Raw genomic sequence first — 20,441 nt, forward strand, 5'->3', positions numbered from 1 at the left:
ACGGTAGATCGTTGTGTGTTACGGTAGATCGTTGTGTGTTACGGTAGATCGTCGTGTGTTACGGTAGATCGTTGTGTGTTACGGTAGATCGTTGTGTGTTACGGTAGATCGTTGTGTGTTACGGTAGATCGTGTGTTACGGTAGATCGTGTGTTACGGTAGATCGTTGTGTGTTACGGTAGATCGTTGTGTGTTACGGTAGATCGTGTGTTACGGTAGATCGTGTGTTACGGTAGATCGTTGTGTGTTACGGTAGATCGTTGTGTGTTACGGTAGATTGTGTGTTACGGTAGATCGTCGTGTGTTACGGTAGATCGTTGTGTGTTACGGTAGATCGTTTTGTGTTGCGGTAGATCGTTGTGTGTTAGGGTAGATCGTCGTGTGTTACGGTAGATCGTTGTGTGTTATGGTAGATCGTTGTGTGTTACGGTAGATCGTCGTGTGTTACGGTAGATCGTTGTGTGTTACGGTAGATCGTTGTGTGTTACGGTAGATCGTCGTGTGTTACGGTAGATCGTTGTGTGTTACGGTAGATCGTCGTGTGTTACGGTAGATCGTTTTGTGTTGCGGTAGATCGTTGTGTGTTACAGTAGATCGTTGTGTGTTACGGTAGATCGTTGTGTGTTACGGTAGATCGTTGTGTGTTACAGTAGATCGTTGTGTGTTACGGTAGATCGTTGTGTGTTACGGTAGATCGTCGTGTGTTACGGTAGATCGTTTTGTGTTGCGGTAGATCGTTGTGTGTTAGGGTAGATCGTCGTGTGTTACGGTAGATCGTTGTGTGTTATGGTAGATTGTTGTGTGTTACGGTAGATCGTTGTGTGTTACGGTAGATCGTTGTGTGTTACGGTAGATCGTCGTGTGTTACGGTAGATCGTTGTGTGTTACGGTAGATCGTTGTGTGTTACGGTAGATCGTCGTGTGTTACGGTAGATCGTTGTGTGTTAGGGTAGATCGTCGTGTGTTACGGTAGATCGTTGTGTGTTACGGTAGATCGTTTTGTGTTATGGTAGATCGTTTTGTGTTACGGTAGATCGTCGCGTGTTACGGTAGATCGTTGTGTGTTACAGTAGATTGTTGTGTGTTACGGTAGATCGTTGTGTGTTACGGTAGATTGTTGTGTGTTACGGTAGATCGTTGTGTGTTACGGTAGATTGTTGTGTGTTACAGTAGATTGTTGTGTGTTACGGTAGATCGTTGTGTGTTACGGTAGATCATTTTGTGTTACAGTAGATCGTTGTGTGTTACGGTAGATCGTTGTGTGTTACGGTAGATCGTCGTGTGTTACGGTAGATCGTTTTGTGTTACGGTAGATCGTTGCGTGTTACGGTAGATCGTTGTGTGTTACGGTAGATCGTCGTGTGTTGTGGTAGATCGTCGTGTGTTATGGTAAATCGTTGTGTGTTACGGTAGATCATTTTGTGTTACAGTAGATCGTTGTGTGGTACGGTAGATCGTTGTGTGTTACGGTAGATCGTGTGTTACGGTAGATCGTTGTGTGTTACGGTAGATCGTTGTGTGTTACGGTAGATCGTGTGTTACGGTAGATCGTTGTGTGTTACTGTAGATCGTTTTGTGTTACGGTAGATCGTTGCGTGTTACGGTAGATCGTTGTGTGTTACGGTAGATCGTTTTGTGTTATGGTAGATCGTCGCATGTTACGGTAGATCGTTGTGTGTTACGGTAGATCGTTGTGTGTTACGGTAGATCGTTTTGTGTTACGGTAGATCGTTGTGTGTTACGGTAGATCGTTGTGTGTTATGGTAGATCGTCGTGTGTTACTGTAGATCGTTTTGTGTTACGGTAGATCGTTGCGTGTTACGGTAGATCGTTGTGTGTTATGGTAGATCGTTGTGTGTTACGGTAGATCGTTGCGTGTTACGGTAGATCGTTGTGTGTTATGGTAGATCGTTGTGTGTTACGGTAGATCGTTGCGTGTTACGGTAGATCGTTGCGTGTTACGGTAGATCGTTTTGTGTTACGGTAGATCGTTGCGTGTTACGGTAGATCGTTGCGTGTTACGGTAGATCGTTTTGTGTTACGGTAGATCGTCGCGTGTTACGGTAGATCGTTGTGTGTTACAGTAGATTGTTGTGTGTTACGGTAGATCGTTGTGTGTTACGGTAGATCGTTGTGTGTTACGGTAGATCGTTGTGTGTTAAGGTAGATCGTTGTGTGTTACGGTAGATCGTTGTGTGTTACGGTAGATCGTTGTGTGTTACGGTAGATCGTTTTGTGTTATGGTAGATCGTTGTGTGTTGCTGTATATCGTTGTGTGTTATGGTAGATCGTTGTGTGTTATGGTAGATCGTTGTGTGTTACGGTAGATCGTTGTGTGTTACGGTAGATCGTTGTGTGTTACGGTAGATCGTTGTGTGTTACAGTAGATCGTCGTGTGTTACGGTAGATCGTCGTGTGTTACAGTAGATCGTCGTGTGTTAGGGTAGATCGTTGTGTGTTACTGTAGATCGTTTTGTGTTACAGTAGATCGTTGTGTGTTACGGTAGATCGTTGCTCTGATCTAAATCAAGGATTTATCCAGACTGGGAGAGTGACGCAGCCTGTTGAATGTGACCGGTAGCCAATCAGAAAGCGCGGATTCTCCTCCGGCTTTCTGAGGGGAAACATGGAGGGAATCCCGAACAGCTGACACGATGCAACCCGAAGTCCAGTAGACATCGGAAACAACATGAATGTTTATTCAACATTTCATGCAAAGAAAATATAAATAACTAGGGGAGGAGTTGGAGCGAAATTTCTACCAGAAAACCCGGTAACTTTTCAGCTGTTCTTCGTTAAGGTGACATAAATAGTTTATAATGATTTTCATTCAGTCAGACTGACACTAGCCACATACATGCAGGTAGATTGTAGTAAGGAATTGATTAATGCCTGGTTTCAAAGTTAGTGAACTGGACTTATTATTTTGTGTCCATTGTTGGACACAACACGGTTCGATCGAACCGTTATAGCGAGGATTTCTGTCGGCTAATGTCTCTCAGGTTTTGATAAAGGGCGACAATCGGCGACATCAGATGGTGCAGCGCGCTGGGCATTACACTAAGAAATAAGGAAGGGAGGGTCAGTGGAGTTGAGCCCTTTTTCATTCAGTGTCATCAACAGGAAGAGAAAAAGGCAGGAAGAAACGATACAGACGATAATTGAAATGACGTCGATAGTTTTAATTTATTGTGCGATGAATTGATTTATCGTTTATCGCTACAGGCCTAATTCCAACGTATCTCCTGTAAAATGGCCAACTACAATTTCCCCAAAATGCTGCATAAATAGCTGCACCTAAGTAGGTGGGGCTTGCCGCCTGAATGAGGCACCAGCGTCTCCTCTGATTGGCTGATTGATGAGCGTTGAATTATGAATATATGTAACAGTTTAGACCCATTGCTGCCATGGTATTTCATGCCTTATTGCATGAACAAGCTTATTCACATGTGATTTTTATTTTTTCTTGTTCAATGCAAAACTTACAACTGCAAAATTGTGTTTGTTCGACATTAGCGGAATATTGACAAAAATTTGCACATATTTGTAATGGGAATGCAGCTTATGTTTAATTTGTCAGTAAAAAGTTGATTGTGTCGGATGTAAAAAGCTTGCAGCTTCACAGCCGGCTGGACAGACATGCTGATGATCCCTGCAGGCGGAGCAGCGAGCGCTGCGCCCGTCCGCAGGGTTCAGATCTACAGTAAGAGGTGCTGCAGAGATCCTGTCTGTGTGGGGACAATAACACTCTGCTGCCTCATGGGGGTTCCAATTATAGCTTCATCGCAGCTATTCTCAGTCTGCATATGTACAGTCGGTGTGTGTGTGTGTGTGTGTGTGTGTGTGTGTGTGTGTGTGTGTGTGTGTGTGTGTGTGTGTGTGGTGGGTAGTCCATCTTCTGGCTGTGCACATTAAAGCAGGGATGTCCTTGAACCTTCAGCATGAACCGGTGCTGCAGCAGCAGCCGCTCTCTGTGTTTCTGTAGCTTTAAGCTCATTGGCTTGTCTTCCTCTCTGTGTGTTTGTGTTGCTGTCACAGTGACTATAGCTTGATAAATCGCTGCTACAGTTTCTGAATATTTTCATCTTTTGACGCAGCTGAAGGTCGACGTGTGTGCTCATCCTCAGAGCAGAAATTTTCTATGAACTCACACAATACCTGCATGATGCAGCCGCTGTAAAGCCATCATTTCTGTTTTAAAGAGACGTGAAAAATTTATTCTTATTACAGTCTAAAACATCTTCCACTCCAGCTACTTTCATTCTTACCAGTTAATGTACCAGAAAAGATACACATGTGTAGCACAAACCAGGCGTAGGAACCCTGAAAGTAGCCTGAGCAGAAATGTGTCATCAACCCAATACTTAGTAACCGTTACTCTAATACAGTAATCAATGATCTAACACAACACTGTCTACAATCTAATAATCATATTAAAGTTATGTGTGTTACTATTTTTGTGGCTGTATTTAGGGAAACTCATGCTTGAACTGATACAAACTGATATTACTGTTTGGGGCTCATTTAGCACAGCTGGTGATGGACTTGCATTGTATTTGAAATAATATTAAAGTTCACTTAACAACAACTGCTATGGCAACTTGGAAACAATATATGGTATTTGGTGTAGCTTTATTTATTTCACACATTTTTATTATTGCCTTTGCATTATTATGAAGCATGTTATAATAATGCCTGAAAAACAATCCAGTCTGTCTCCAGTAGACGATGGTTGTTTGTTTCAGTATTGCAGTGTAAAACGCTAACTTGTAGCACTTGCCTCTAAAGTCTGTAAATGATGCTAAAATGACAAACAATGATTCTAATATTGGTGCACAAAGGAGTGAAGAAGCTGGTGTGTAAATACAACCCAACCTCCTGGACTCTAAGACTTGGAAAGATGAATGAATGCAGTCAGATTCAGAGGAAGATCCTTCAACTGAAACATGGTGAAGAGACGAGCAGCTGATCGTTGTTCCGTTCCATCGATTATCAAATGTTTTCTGCTCGTACCTTTTAATTTTGAGCGAACTTTATTGGCTGTCTTCTTGATGTCAGCTGTGAGGTCCTCCAACTCCTGCTTGGTCTCTGCAGAGAAAGACAGGAAAAAACAGGTGAGGACGTGGCACACCGTTCTTCACCATTTTCCCGATGAAATCCTTATTTCATTTGAGAAATGATTTATAGTGAGTAGGTTTTAGACAACTAGGATTCTGTCCAGACTGATTAAATTCATTTGAAAAGATTTAAAATCGTATTTTCTTTCACAGAAAGAGGTCACTAGAGGCGCAGTAGAGGCGTCTCTGTTTCAGAGCATTTCTTGTGCATTTGGACCTGCAGAATAAAACATGGTTTCTCCCTGAGGCTGTTTGGAGGTTAAAGGTCGAGGGGAGGAGCGGTAACCTCCCATCATGTCAGCCATGTTGGAAGGTGGCGCCGGCGAGCAGAGGCTGCAGCAGTGCAGTCAGATTTACGAGCGCTGCAGTGCCTTTCAGCCGCTCTACCTCTGACTCAGCCTGCTCCTCGTCTGGCCGCGTCGCTCGGCTGCGGCTCGGAGACGCAGCGGGGCGAAGCTGCAGACCGCAGGCCTGCAGGCTGCCGCTGCCTCGACCCAGTAACGTCTGCCTGGATAAACGTCCTGCGAGGGCGCCCAGGAATTAATCTGGCATTAAAAATGCAGCAGAGACTGAATCTGATGAGCTGTTTCTGTTTCTGAGCTTCAGATTAATTATTAAACCCGTCAGCCTTTTGATGAACATTTCTGTCAGTGGCCGTTAAAGAGAAACCAAACTGTGGCAGAAAACCAGCTTTGTAACGCCTCAATCTGCCATCAGAGCGTTTAATTGGCTGGTCGTTAACCAATTAGCATTAATGGAGCAGATTGATGAGCAAACCTGCTGTCAGACTTTTATTTTCCCATCAATCAGCAGGTGAGTCGTCAGAAACGCAGTTAACACTCTCATCAATACAGTAATGATCAATCAGCAGCGGCTCCCATCAGTAACACCAAACATTCTGTCTCCGCGTCGTTTTTATTTAACCTCCAGGTTTTTGTGTAGGGTTTTGTGCAGCGCCCCCACAGGCCAGGAGGGGAACAGCTTGTCAGGTACCATCTGGCCTGTGGGTTAAAAATGGCCTAAATGTTGAGGCAGTTCCAGTTTAATGACAAAACTGCCAAGTTCTTCAGTTGATCAGTATAAAAGAAAACAGATTTAAGGTGAGTTTTTATTGCTGATCAATGACATAACTGATAGCAATTGATGAATGAAGTCACACGAGAAACATGTTGCATGAAAGAGAACTAGTTTATACTTCAGTGTGAACTTGGTTCAGAATGCTTAGGTGAACTATGAACATGAATGAATCATTTTAAAGCAGCTGAACTGAATTTAGAAATAGTCCAGAATGAACCGATGTTCATATACACATTAAAAATAACATTTTAAAACAACATTTTGTTTTAAAATACTCATGGGTGTATTTAGAGTAATGTTAAAATTGTATTTTTCAATTAAATGAATTTTAATATCTTGACTTAATTCATTTAGTAAAATTCTAAATCAATACAATTTTCAGAAATGTAAATATTTCATTGTTACTTTTCAATCAGCAATTTTCATTTTTTATTTTTTCATACATTGGATTTTAAGGAGTGCTTGTTTAGTTAAAAATGAACTGATTAGCTTTTAAATCCAAACTCAAATAACATGAAATAAAAATATTTGTTTTATGAAGTTCTTATTTTTGCCTGTCGGAAGTTTTCCTCTGCACTCTGTTTGTCCTCTAAAAGCCTTTAAAATGTTTGCATTTTTAACTTGAACTCAGATTTAGTTGATGTGATTAATGTGTGAAGCCAGCAGCTATAATTAAAATGACCAAACGGATAAAGATAACAGGATGAGTTAAGATGAGTTGTTAGGATCCTGAACGGCTGCGGTTTACATCTGTAGTCCTCGGCTCTCACTACAACTCCCATCATGCATTATTCAGGCTGAACTTGCTGGCAGCTGAGAGCAGCTGATCCAGAACTGAGCAGGAAGCAGGACAGGAAAGAGCAAAGAGACGAGGAACGACCACTCCGACAAACGTCACTGGGTTTTTATCATCCAGATCTGTGCGCTAACTTCCCGAAGCTAATAAAACGCATCCAGGATGGGAACAAAAACCAGGAATGTTGTTCACCTTGCTGGAGTTGAAATCAAACATTCTGACAAACCTCATATTTCAGTTTTCTTAAACAGAAAAACATTTTTACAGTCAGGTTTTTCCTCACTCTAAAAATATTTCTGTCTGAGTTTATTCTGCAGCAGTTTTGAATTATAGTCACGTTCACATTCAGGACCTGAGGGCTGGAGCAGCGATTCTGCTCAGAAACGTCACTCTGAACTCACCAAAGATGTTTTCTAAAAATCATTAGGGAAAAAGTCGCTACGTTTATTAAATATTTTTACAGTGACATAAATAAGGCTCATATTTATTTAAGGCCAGAGGTCGTTTCATTTGTATCTTATATCAACATTAAACTGGTGTTGGAAAGTTTTAAAAGCAGATATAATTTGAAATGCAGTTAACGCTTTAGCATTAGCTTCCCCTAAATACCAGTGTAGTGCTTTAGCATTAGCTTCCCCTAAATACCATGTTGGTGTAGTGCTTTAGCATTAGCTTCCCCTAAATACCATGTTGGTGTAGTGCTTTAGCATTAGCTTCCCCTAAATACCATGTTGGTGTAGTGCTTTAGCATTAGCTTCCCCTAAATACCATGATGGTGTAGGGCTTTAGCATTAGCTTCCCCTAAATACCATGTTGGTGTAGTGGTTTAGCATTAGCTTCCCCTAAATACCATGTTGGTGTAGTGCTTTAGCATTAGCCTCCCCTAAATACCATGTTGGTGTAACGCTTTAGCATTAGCTTCCCCTAAATACCATGTTGGTGTAGTGGTTTAGCATTAGCTTCCCCTAAATACCATGTTGGTGTAGTGGTTTAGCATTAGCTTCCCCTAAATACCATGTTGGTGTAGTGGTTTAGCATTAGCTTCCCCTAAATACCATGTTGGTGTAGTGCTTTAGCATTAGCTTCCCCTAAATACCATGTTGGTGTAACGCTTTAGCATTAGCTTCCCCTAAATACCATGTTGGTGTAGTGCTTTAGCATTAGCTTCCCCTAAATACCATGTTGGTGTAACGCTTTAGCATTAGCTTCCCCTAAATACCATGTTGGTGTAGTGCTTCAGCATTAGCTTCCCCTAAATACCATGTTGGTGTAGTGCTTTAGCATTAGCTTCCCCTAAATACCATGTTGGTGTAACGCTTTAGCATTAGCTTCCCCTAAATACCATGTTGGTGTAGTGCTTTAGCATTAACTTCCCCTAAATACCATGTTGGTGTAGTGCTTTAGCATTAGCTTCCCCTAAATACCAGTGTAGTGCTTTAGCATTAACTTCCCCTAAATACCATGTTGGTGTAGTGCTTTAGCATTAACTTCCCCTAAATACCATGTTGGTGTAGTGCTTTAGCATTAGCTTCCCCTAAATACCAGTGTAGTGCTTTAGCATTAACTTCCCCTAAATACCATGGTGGTGTAGTGCTTTAGCATTAGCTTCCCCTAAATACCAGTGTAGTGCTTTAGCATTAGCTTCCCCTAAATACCATGTTGGTGTAGTGCTTTAGCATTAGCCTCCCCTAAATACCATGTTGGTGTAACGCTTTAGCATTAGCTTCCCCTAAATACCATGTTGGTGTAACGCTTTAGCATTAGCTTCCCCTAAATACCATGCTGGTGTAGTGCTTCAGCATTAGCTTCCCCTAAATACCATGTTGGTGTAGTGCTTTAGCATTAGCTTCCCCTAAATACCAGTGTAGTGCTTTAGCATTAACTTCCCCTAAATACCATGTTGGTGTAGTGCTTTAGCATTAGCTTCCCCTAAATACCATGTTGGTGTAGTGCTTTAGCATTAGCTTCCCTAAATACCATGATGGTGTAGTGCTTTAGCATTAGCTTCCCCTAAATACCATGATGGTGTAGGGCTTTAGCATTAGCTTCCCCTAAATACCATGTTGGTGTAGTGCTTTAGCATTAGCTTCCCCTAAATACCATGTTGGTGTAGTGCTTCAGCATTAGCTTCCCCTAAATACCATGTTGGTGTAGTGCTTTAGCATTAGCTTCCCCTAAATACCAGTGTAGTGCTTTAGCATTAACTTCCCCTAAATACCATGTTGGTGTAGTGCTTTAGCATTAGCTTCCCCTAAATACCATGTTGGTGTAGTGCTTTAGCATTAGCTTCCCCTAAATACCATGTTGGTGTAGTGCTTTAGCATTAGCTTCCCCTAAATACCATGTTGGTGTAGTGCTTTAGCATTAGCTTCCCCTAAATACCATGTTGGTGTAGTGCTTTAGCATTAACTTCCCCTAAATACCATGTTGGTGTAGTGCTTTAGCATTAGCTTCCCCTAAATACCATGTTGGTGTAGTGCTTTAGCATTAGCTTCCCCTAAATACCATGATGGTGTAGTGCTTTAGCATTAGCTTCCCCTAAATACCATGATGGTGTAGGGCTTTAGCATTAGCTTCCCTAAATACCATGTTGGTGTAGTGCTTTAGCATTAGCTTCCCCTAAATACCATGATGGTGTAGTGCTTTAGCATTAGCTTCCCCTAAATACCATGATGGTGTAGGGCTTTAGCATTAGCTTCCCCTAAATACCATGATGGTGTAGGGCTTTAGCATTAGCTTCCCCTAAATACCTCTCCCCACATCATAATTCGATAACTAAAACCTCGATACAGATTTTAGATATGTTTCACATTAAAGTTTACAAAACACCTAAGAAGATTAACACTTTATAATTTATCGAGAAAAGTTCACTTAGTGAAAGCTTAGTGCGCTAAATATTTTTAGGGTTAGCAAAAATGCTAAGATGCTAAGCTAAAGGTTAGCTGCATCAGTGTGCCAACCGCTGGTCGCTCATCCCACAGTGATTAGGAGGAAGGTCTCGATTAGCAGTATTGATTACATGTTTTCTTTCGGCTTGATCACTCAGTCGACATGCAGCCTCTGGGTTTACAGCCTCAGGAGAAACTTTGTTTTCCTCTAACGATCATTAAAGCTCCCAACATGAACAATGCAGAGCTAATGGACGTTACTCACATGAGGCCGACCTGGGCGTCTCCTCCGACTTAATGTGACGTCATGCAGTTTAAAAATCAGGATCATGCAGAAGAACAGAAACACGAACAGATGGAAAACAAACAAAACGTCATTTTTCATGCAGAAGAAACTAAACCACATGGACAAAACATGCAGGAGGAAAACAGAGTTTTCTGTTAACATGTCGGGTTTCTGGCTCTGACCGACCCAGAAAGGTCCAGAACCGGACTCAGTCTGGACATCGACCCGGGTGATCTGCTGTGGACCGGGCTGCAGGCGTTGGCGCTGAGGGAGTCATTCCTGCTGAGTCAGAACCGTCCGGGTCAGACCGGGTCACGACTTCCGGTCCAAACCGCTTCCGTTTCGTCTTCTGGTGTCAGGAGCGGCGGCGTGGGCCGGGTCGGACGCGGCACTGGAGAGCTCATCAGAACCCGTTTAACGGGATGAGGCTTTCCGTACGACAATCAGAACCTCCCGCAGGGTCTCTGTCTGGTCCCAGAACCAGGCTCAGGTGTTCAAAGCCTTCTGGAGCCTGTAGGAACCAGAACCACTCCCGCTTCGGGTCTGAGGATAGCAGCACAGAACGGAGGAATGAAATGTGACAGGAAGCTCCAAAGATCCAGCAGCCAATCAGGAAGCTGGATAAGCTCTGAAATCACCGGATCGGGAATGTTTACCTGCGAATCGGACCGATGGATCGGGAAAAGGGAAAGATCGGGAATAACGGTACTAGACTCTCCTGACCCGGAGGGGATCATTCGGGTCATAACGCGGATCTGTGGCCCAGAGGAATTTACAGCCATTGGATTCTGCTGATCTGATGGACGGAATGAGGAGAATCCGGGCCACTGAACCCAAACATGAACAGAACCAAGCAGAGATCCACCGAGCCACCGAGGAACCGGCAGCTCAGCGTTGGGGCTGAAATCTGCTTCATGTTTGGGATTTCTCCCACTCAGCTGGAGAGACGGGAACGCCTGCTGTGGGAACGTCCAGGAATAAAATTTGCAGCATGTCGGACTTTCTGGACCCGAGGCTGACCCTCCGGTTCTGCAGAACCGTCCCCACGCCGGAACTGGACCCGAACAGAACTTTGTGGACGAGCTTCGGCGGTGCAGACAGAGGGAAGAGGCTGACTTACTTTCGTCCGGGTTCGGCGCGGCCAGGATGGCGCTGTGCTGCTTCTTCACCTGCTCCACGTCCTCAGACAGCTTCTCTATGCAGCCCCGGATCTCCTCCACCTGAACGGACATTTCCGTAACTTCAGTCAGTTTCAGCATCTGGACTGAATAGAGTCCATTTCTTCTGTTTTAAGGAGGCTGGAGGTATTGCTGGCAGTGCTGCCCTGAAATTATTCCCACATCATCCCACAGCAAAACGTCATTTGTGTAATTTAACATGATCCTGATGTTATCCGACGTTATCAGAACCAAACCGCTTCATCCGAACATCGGGATCATCTGATGTTGTCATTTTATCTGAAAATTATCCCACTTTTATTGAGAAACCTCTACATAAACCCCACGATCTCTACATAACCCCCACGACCTCTACATAACCCCCACGACCTCTACATAACCCCCACGACCTCTACGTAACCCCCACGACCTCTACATAACCCCCACGACCTCTACATAACCCCCACGACCTCTACGTAACCCCCACGACCTCTACGTAACCCCCACGACCTCTACGTAACCCCCACGACCTCTACATAACCCCCACGACCTCTACGTAACCCCCACGACCTCTACATAACCCCCACGACCTCTACGTAACCCCACGACCTCTACGTAACCCCCACGACCTCTACATAACCCCCACGACCTCTACGTAACCCCCACGACCTCTACGTAACCCCCACGACCTCTACATAACCCCCACGACCTCTACGTAACCCCCACGACCTCTACATAACCCCCACGACCTCTACGTAACCCCCACGACCTCTACATAACCCCCACGACCTCTACGTAACCCCCACGACCTCTACATAACCCCCACGACCTCTACCTAATCCTTGTTGCCTTGGTGATGCACCTGTCCATGTTTCTGCGTCTCACCTGTTCAAAGAACTCGTCCATGAAGTGGTCCCTGTCCACCTGCACCACCTCTTCATCATCATCGCTGTCCTTAGCCTGCGGACACAAACAGGAAGAAGATGAGGCTCCTGATTGGCTCCCTGGTGAAATAAACTCTGACATCACCACAGGTGAGTTTCAGCCAGTGAAACTGGCTGACCAATCAGAGCTCTTCTGACCATCAGTTTCGTTTCCATCAGGATTTATTCCTGTTGGCAGAATCCGCCTCCAGAGAAATCTGTCCCTAAAATCTCAAATATTTCCAACCTCCGATCCATGAGGTCGATCAGTGAGCCGGGAGAAGCTCACTGCTGGAAACGTTGAATAATTAAACACGTGAAAGGACACAGTCCAGCAAACTGATCCTTCAGAGTCTTGATGTTCTGGTTCTGACTCAGATTTGTTGCCCAGCTGCTGATTGGAGGCTCAGTCCAAACCCGTTTCACTTTGAATTTGCTCAGAAACGAGCTGAAACCATGCCGGCGGCGGGCAAATGGCGGCCCGGCGGCGGCGGCCCAGCGGCGGCCCGGCGGCGGCCAGGCGGCGGCCCAATCAGCTTCCTCCGTCAGCGACAACCGAACAAACGGCTCTGTGTGTCGGGTCACCTTCAGCTGGGCCAGAGCAGCAAGGCCTGATGGGAAATATTTCACCTCCTTGTTTATTGACCTGAACAGAACCAGTTTAGTCCCAACGATCAACCGGGCTGAACGCAGATGGAGCTGAACTGGGTCAGACCGGGCCACAGAAGGTTCTGCTGAGGTTCCAGGTTTTACTGCAGCTTTTTGCAATTGGATCTTACAGAATCTAACTGGATCGACATGGTGCTCACTGGTTCTGACAGGATCTAAATATGTGTTCTTCAGCAAACATCATCCCCGATCCGACTGAATCCCATCAGCTCCAGACTCAGATGTGTCGTTCAAGCCGTTTCCAAGGATCTCTAGATTTCTTCAGAGGTTTTTATCTGAACCCCAGATGTTCAGAACCGACCCAAACAGCAGCTAGTGAAACCTGAACAGGTTTCTGATCTAAATCTTTTTTCTCGGTGGATCTGTTGGTTCTCTGCGCTGCGACGAGGTTCCAGCTTCCTGTTTCATGTTCAGGTGGAAACAGAAAATGATTTTCTGGTTGAGTTTTACTGTATCATGTTGTGCAGAACGAAGTGCGAACATGCAGATGGTTTGTCGTTCCCGATCGCTTGGGGCTAAAATGCAGCTCATCTGAAACTGGGTCGTTCTACTTCTTCAATTCACAGCTTTAAAAATAATAAGTAACGAGCCGCAGCCGCAGAGCCGCAGAGCCGCAGCCGATCCTTCCTGCCACAGGCAGCAGGTTCTAATGGAAATGACCCAAAATGGCCGCTGACGTCCGAGTCCTCAAAAAGTCCAGCTTTCTGTCCTCAGACTGTTCTAGCCGTCGGTCCAAAACCTTCTGGGCTCGGATCTGGTTTCAGGGTTCAGTTTGGGTCGGGCTTCAGGGCCAGAAAACGCAGCGGCGTGTCATCGAGTGCCTGACTCAGACAGGGTCCCTGAAGGCACCGCGGGCCCCTCCCAGTGGAAATCCTCGGCAGACGATGTGACAGCAGAGGACTCGATAACCTTCAGAGAATCGGCTGATCTGAGCGACTGCAGGATGTAGACCGAGCCCAGACCGATACCGCCTCAGATAAACATCCATCAGGAAAATTAGGTTAGAGGAAAAACTCCTCCGAAAATATAGAAACTAAACACTTAAAGAAAAGGACCAACCAGAAAAATAGAAATCCCAGAACCAGAAGTAACTAAACTTAAACATTGAAAATTTAATACCAACAATTTCTTACACAGAAAAATATTATTACAATATTTAAAAAAACACATATGAACTGAAATATGAGATTTAGCAAAAATAAATCTGGATATAAAAGACGGGGTCGCCCGACCCAGCGGGGCAACATAGAAACAAACAGGACAAACTACCAGTTAACCCAACGTGGTTTTGGACTGTGGAGGAAGCCGGAAAACCCGGAGAGAACCCGCCGCCCACAGGGAGAACATGCAGACTCCGTGCAGAAAGACCCGGCCGGGAATCGAACCCAAGACCTTCTTGCTGCAAGGCAACAGAGCTACCAACTGTAAAAACACTGTTAAATAAAAATATTCTTTCTGAGAGACATCAACCGGACCGAGAACCAGAACTGAGCCGCAGCACATAAAGACACATGTGGTCTGGTTCTGCAGAACCTCTGGAGCGTCTGTAAAGACTCTGCCCCGCCTGATGGGGGCGCTGCTCCACATTCTACTGACCCTGATGGCCCAAATCTGGTTCCTCTGGGAACTTCCAACAAACAGAACAACACAGAGATCCAACAGATCCTGAGCAGAACCGGGGAGTCCGGAATGGAATCAGGTCCGATTGATTCCAGGATATCGACAGAACCGTTCGCATTAATATCTGAAGACGAGTCCATAGCAGCAGCAGCAGAGAGGGATGATGATGAAGATGGTTATGATGATGGAGGACGCTCAAACTGGACCTGCTGGTTCTGGTTCTGTGAGAGATTTAAGGGATTAAAGTTTTTCTTGTAATCACTAAGTGGAGCCAAACATTAACGCCTTAATTTCAGTTAATGAATTTAAAAGTGAAATTAATCTCATTTTAACAAAGAAAAGTTCCAGCAGGAACCTTTGTATTGCTGTGTTTCTGGTGGGACTGTAAATCTGACGCACAAGCGATTCCTGATCAGATGAAGCCTTTTTGTTTCTGGTTCTCCAAATTAAAATCTGGAAAAAATCCTCCAAGGTAAACTGGGATGATGGAAAAACAGGAAAACGGATCAGAGTGATGACCGGGTCGGGTAAGGTCCGGCTTCCTGTGACCCGGTTCTGATGGACCGGGTTCATCACAGCTGCAGCCTAAAAGCTGCTGCTACTCATTGAAATGATCCATTTTTTTCTACATCTGTCAAAATTGTAAAATTTTGAGAGAAAATGTTTGAAAATGAATTAAAACTGCAGCTTTTCTGATCTGGTCTCCTCTAACATTTTCTAGGAGGAAACTTTCTTCTTGTAACAGAAATCTGCCGTTTAATGAAAGGATCTTAAATCATCTTTGTGGCAACAAATATCACAATCAGACGATTTGAACACTTTATTCAGTTCAGTTGAATCAGGAGGAACAGTTTGTCCAGTTCATTCCCGTCTCTCCTCTTCCTCCTCTTCCTTGCGTCTCCTCTTTGCTCTCACGTCACACACGCTCACATCAGGAGGCTGACCTCAGGTGTCACAGCGAGCTGTGATGCCAGCAGAGTGTGTGTTTGCATGCATGGACACACACTCTGCATGTGTGTGAGCAGCAGAGCACGCCAGCAGCATCTTACCCACAGTCCTCTGGGAGCGCTGGCTCTTCCCAGAGTCCATCTGTGATTCCAGTCTGACTTTAACAGCCAACAGGAATCTTTCCTGTTTCCTGCTGATCCTGACGCTCAGAATTCAGAGGCTGTCAGGAGCTCCTGAATGCACCACCAGAACTGCATCAGCTACTGAACGATTGGATCTTCAGAACCAGAACAAGTGAAAATCCTCCTGATTCCGCAGTGAGAAGTTTTCACTTCAGCTGCAGAGACGATCTGAATCTCCAAGCAAACTAGAAAACGGCAGTGACTGCAAAGATGAACCAAAAGTTAAAAAGGTGCAAAACAGATGCAGAAAAACAACGAAAAGGTTCCAGAAGAAAATACAAGCAAAAAATCCTGCAGAGAAAAGAACAAATCGAAAAGAAAAGTATTTTAAAAGTTGAAAAAAGACGCAGAGCTTCCAAAAACTGTCTGAAAATTGAAAAGCACAAGGAGAGGCTGATAGAGTCGTTTCTTCACTTCTTTGCTGATCAGGATCCTGATCCTGAATCCGTCTCAGGGTTTGACTCCTCCCACGTCCTCTGTCGCTTCATCCAGCTAGCTGTCACTGGAAAACGAGCTGACCCCCAATCTGACCGAACCTTTGAGAGAAACTAACGATGCATTTGTAAAAACTTTAACATATAAATGTATTTAAATTGCAGCCAGGACTTTAATGTATACATTTTGATTTATTAATTGCACAGATTTTGATGTGTGAAAAGTTTTTCCCATATTTTCACAGAAAAGTCCCAAAACGGAGCCTTTACATATCTGCTTGTTCCTGGTACGACTGTAAATCTGACGCACAAGCAGCATCCGCTGACAGTGAAGGACGATGTCTTTAGTATTTGTTGCTCCATGAAAACCCGAATCCAGTCATCTGAGAAAAACAAAAAATCACTTGTAGTTTCTGCAAAATGCAAAACCTTTTCTTCCATGAGGATTGAAAAGTCAGTAAACTGATCACGAATGATCTAAAACTTATTAGGAACCATCAGAAAACATTAAGATCTTAGGTTACGTGATGTCAGCGCTAGCCAGATAATGCTTCTAAAGGCTAGACCAATCAAAATGCTTGAAAAAAAACTTTGCAACATCCAGCCAATCAGTGACAAGCTCTTATGTATCATTGACAAAAATCTGCAGTTCACAGGTTTCTTTTATTTTCATGCTAATATAGCTGCAAGAGGAAGTGCAGGTTGGTGACGATCCGACATGTTTCACCATCTGATTTTAAGTTTTTGGCACATTTATTTCTCTCCAGGGTAAAACTTCAGAGGGTTTTATTCTTCCTGAAAAATTATTTTTAAAGGTGAATATTTTTTATTCATTTCTTGTTTGTTTTTTCAATAAACAGAAAAATCAAACTCTTTTGACTGATCAGGGGAGTTTGATGATCAGCCAGATGCTGACTGATCATCAATATCATGCTAGAATAATAAAAAAAGTTCAAGACAAGAACAGTAGAATCCATCCCCATTAGCAAATCACCCACAGCCACTACAGCTGCTTTTCAGAAGGAGCCTCCTGTCCCTCAGCAGTCTGAGGGGGACGTGGACGGAGGAAACAACCGTGTCTGCCGTCTGTGTCATCACTGGACAGGTGAAAGATGAGGGAGGTTTCAGGTGTGGGAAAAAAATGTCTGACTTTAATATTTGCTCTTTAAATTGGACGTCATGGAGGATTTTAATAAAATCTGTCCTGGAAAACAGAATCATCTCCATCAGTCCTGGAATCAACGTGGGGCTGATGGCTGTTCAGACGGGGCTGGGATTTCCTGACGCTCCTGAAGGCAGCGTGTCGGTGGTTTAGAGCAGAACCGCAGAAACCTGGTTCCGATTGTTTCTGCTGAATTATTGAAGCCGTGACAGGCCGGAGGTTCTGAGGGACCAACATAAGACTTGGTGTATGTCCTGACTCTGTGAACACATAAAGGACGGAAAGGTCATAATCAATAATGACCTTTTAGCCAAGTGGACGGCGGCCCACAGGAAGTGAGTCCAGCATCCTGTCTCCTGATTTAATAGAATCTGCAGAAATTAAAATTCTTAAAAATTGTATTTATCCCAAAGCAAAATTAACTCATCCAAAAGTCTTCAGTCATTGTGGATGGTGATGCTCCAGTAGCAGTCAGTCTTGCAGTGATTCTAAAGAGTCCTCTGACTGAAGACTTGCTGTGCAACAGTTTTATGACCATCAGCTAACAGCTCAATATCAAGGCAAGCAGAAATCTTCCAGCTGCAAATCATCCAGAACCAGAAGCAATAAATGTCCAAACGTTCAGTCGACCAAATAAATTTACAAAACCCTTCAAAGCTTAAATGTAAGGAGTGGGCGTGTCTACTTGCACTCTGAGCTCTGATTGGACGGATAACAGGAAACATGAAAGATCAAATCAAACAGTAGGTTCCAGCAGAACCAGATATTGGTGCTGTGACCCGGTCCATCCTGCGCAGTGCGGCTCATATGGTTTCAAGATTTAAAGAATGGGTTTCCCAGATTAACTCAACACCATATAACGTTGTAAAAGATCCAAGCGAACACGACCGCAGCAGAACGCTTCCCGACCAGAACCAGGCCCCACTGTCTTATTGGGATTTTCTTCTCTAAATATGACATTACATTTTTCAACAAAATGGATTTCTTCTTTCTAAAAACATGTTTGATTCCAGCGCTGCAGAGCTGAAGCAGGACCAATACCTGACACACCAGGTGTTACAGCTCACCTGAGCATCAGCGCTACACCTGGGATTTATTCATAGATGCTGCATCGTTAACCGCCTCTTTATTAAGCGACCAAAGCTCAGAAAACTACAGAAAACCTGAACAAAGTGGCTTCGTAGCAGATAAGTAATTAGGTGAGGCTAATTGGATGATTAAGACTTTTGTACACATACACACACACACATTCTTGTTCTTCTACCTGTCTGAGGACTTTCTATCGACTACCATTGATTTTAGAAACTGCTTTAATGCCTAATCCGACCTCTAACTGTAACCAGTCTAACAGAGCGAAAACTGAAAGAAATGCAAAACGGTTGGGAATCACCAAGGAAATATGAAAAACTTAAACACCAAAATAAACAATCAAAAATAAATTTGACCGCAAACACTTAAACACCAGTGAGATTCAACAGATTAAGAAACAGACTGAATAGCAAAGATTGTTTCTAAAATAAAAACTGAACAAAAAAACTCAAACAGGAAGAAACTGAAGAATGTAAACAACACAAAATCACAACTACAATTTTAATTCCACATTAATATTGTAAAATCAAAAAATGAAACAAATCCAAATTAAAAAGGGAAAAGAGACAAAACTAAATACAAATTGTGCACATATATGGAATCTTTAATTAAAGGTTTATTTTTTTCTTTCTTCTTTTATTGTAATTTTTTTAATTTAATATTAGTTTATTTGTTTTATCTCTGATTCATTATATTTTTTCTATTTTGTAAAGTTTCTTTATCTACTATATTTTATACATTTTTGTCTATTTTCTACTTCATTCAATGTTTATTTTCACAATATTTATTTGTTACAATTTATTTCATATTTAGTTACATTTATTTGGTTTCCTTTTAGTTTTTTCTGTCTTGGATGGATTTATTCTGAGTAACCAGTTGTGATGTCACCAATTCCTCAGACATAAAGAAGTCTGTATATTAAAATAAATGAAATGCAACAGAAACATTTCAAACGTTGGTCTGGAGGATGAAATGTTTGTCCTGAACTGACCTGATGTGACCTCAGCAGGGTGGGAGGATGAGACAGCTCAGGTGATGAAGGTTAGTGACTCACTTCCTGTCAGCAGGGAGGTGAAGCTGAGGCTGTTTGATTCATTCACCTGCACAGCCCTGACTGGGTCACCTGGTTTCTCTGTTTGCTCATTCATTCCCTCCTTCCTGCCATCTCTGAGTGAAACGATGATGATGATGATGATGAGGTGGTTTCATGTCCATCATCATCATCATCATCATCATTTATCATAAATTAAAAGCTGCGGCTACATGAACATTCAAAGAGGCTGATTGCTATGAAGCTAATGTACTGTTTCTGTGTTTTAATGTTAATTATTTAAACCTTTTCCTACTTGATAATGGTTCCTGCAGCAGGAAGTTTTCCACAACAATTCATTTCCTGTTTCTAAAGTGTCCTGATTCCACTTCCTGTTCCCCAGAGAGCCGTGTCGTTAGCATTAGCATGTTAGCGTTCAAGCTGCAGCTAAAGAAGACCTAAACCTCATTTTTGTCTCACATGTGATGCAGATTTGAGACTTTTTTCTGTTTTCTTCTAATTTAACATATTTCTGTTTAAATTAAAGCCCTTTGGACTGTAACTGTTTCCCAGAATCCTCCTCTCTGGGGCACAGTGTGACCCCAGGAAGCAGGGTGAGGTCAGAGGAAGAGGTGGGAATTCAAACAGCAATAAATTACAGAAAATTTTTGAATATAAACAAATTCAGTTTTGTAGTTCCACATGGATATACATCCATCCTCAAGACGCTAATAATCTTTAATCGAGATGTTCCGATCGATCGGCCACCGATCGTAGTCAGCTGTTTTCTGTGAACAAGTGTGATCGATCACTGTCTCTTGCTGCCGGTCACAAGATCTCTACCGGGCTTACCGGGTTAAATAAAGGAAATAAAAATAAAAAATGTAGTCAAATATGTCTATTATGTGTAAATTAGATCAATTTATTGCAGATAATTTGTTAGTTTTTCCAGATAATATAGCATCATTTATACCGAAAGCAAAAAATTAACAGGCGATCGGAGCGTCCCTAACACTTAATAATCTCCTTATAAAAGCTTAAACATTTAATAGTGGTGCTAATCA

The 20,441-nt window shown here is 43.2% G+C and overlaps 1 protein-coding gene and 1 long non-coding RNA gene across 2 annotated transcripts in view; both read right to left on the reverse strand.

Annotated features, from left to right (window-relative positions):
* Positions 1-20,441, reverse strand: part of LOC129373782 (syntaxin-1B) — a 50,820-nt gene that overhangs the window by 18,150 nt on the left and 12,229 nt on the right. Inside the window, exons 2-4 of the mRNA XM_055051868.1 lie at positions 12,206-12,280; positions 11,284-11,383; positions 5,013-5,087 (exon numbers count right to left, since the gene is read on the reverse strand). Coding sequence (XP_054907843.1) covers positions 5,013-5,087; positions 11,284-11,383; positions 12,206-12,280 — 250 coding nt within the window. The remainder of the gene's footprint in view (positions 1-5,012; positions 5,088-11,283; positions 11,384-12,205; positions 12,281-20,441) is intronic.
* Positions 17,266-19,966, reverse strand: LOC129373793 (uncharacterized). Its single transcript, XR_008607402.1, has 3 exons — positions 19,694-19,966; positions 19,339-19,514; positions 17,266-17,518 (listed from the first exon to the last, which is right to left on the reverse strand). It is a non-coding gene; the product is annotated as an uncharacterized LOC129373793 (long non-coding RNA).

This window comes from Poeciliopsis prolifica, unplaced genomic scaffold (assembly GCF_027474105.1).
Source record: "Poeciliopsis prolifica strain line A6 unplaced genomic scaffold, Auburn_PproV2 SCAFFOLD034, whole genome shotgun sequence".
Taxonomy (NCBI): Eukaryota; Metazoa; Chordata; class Actinopteri; order Cyprinodontiformes; family Poeciliidae; genus Poeciliopsis; species Poeciliopsis prolifica.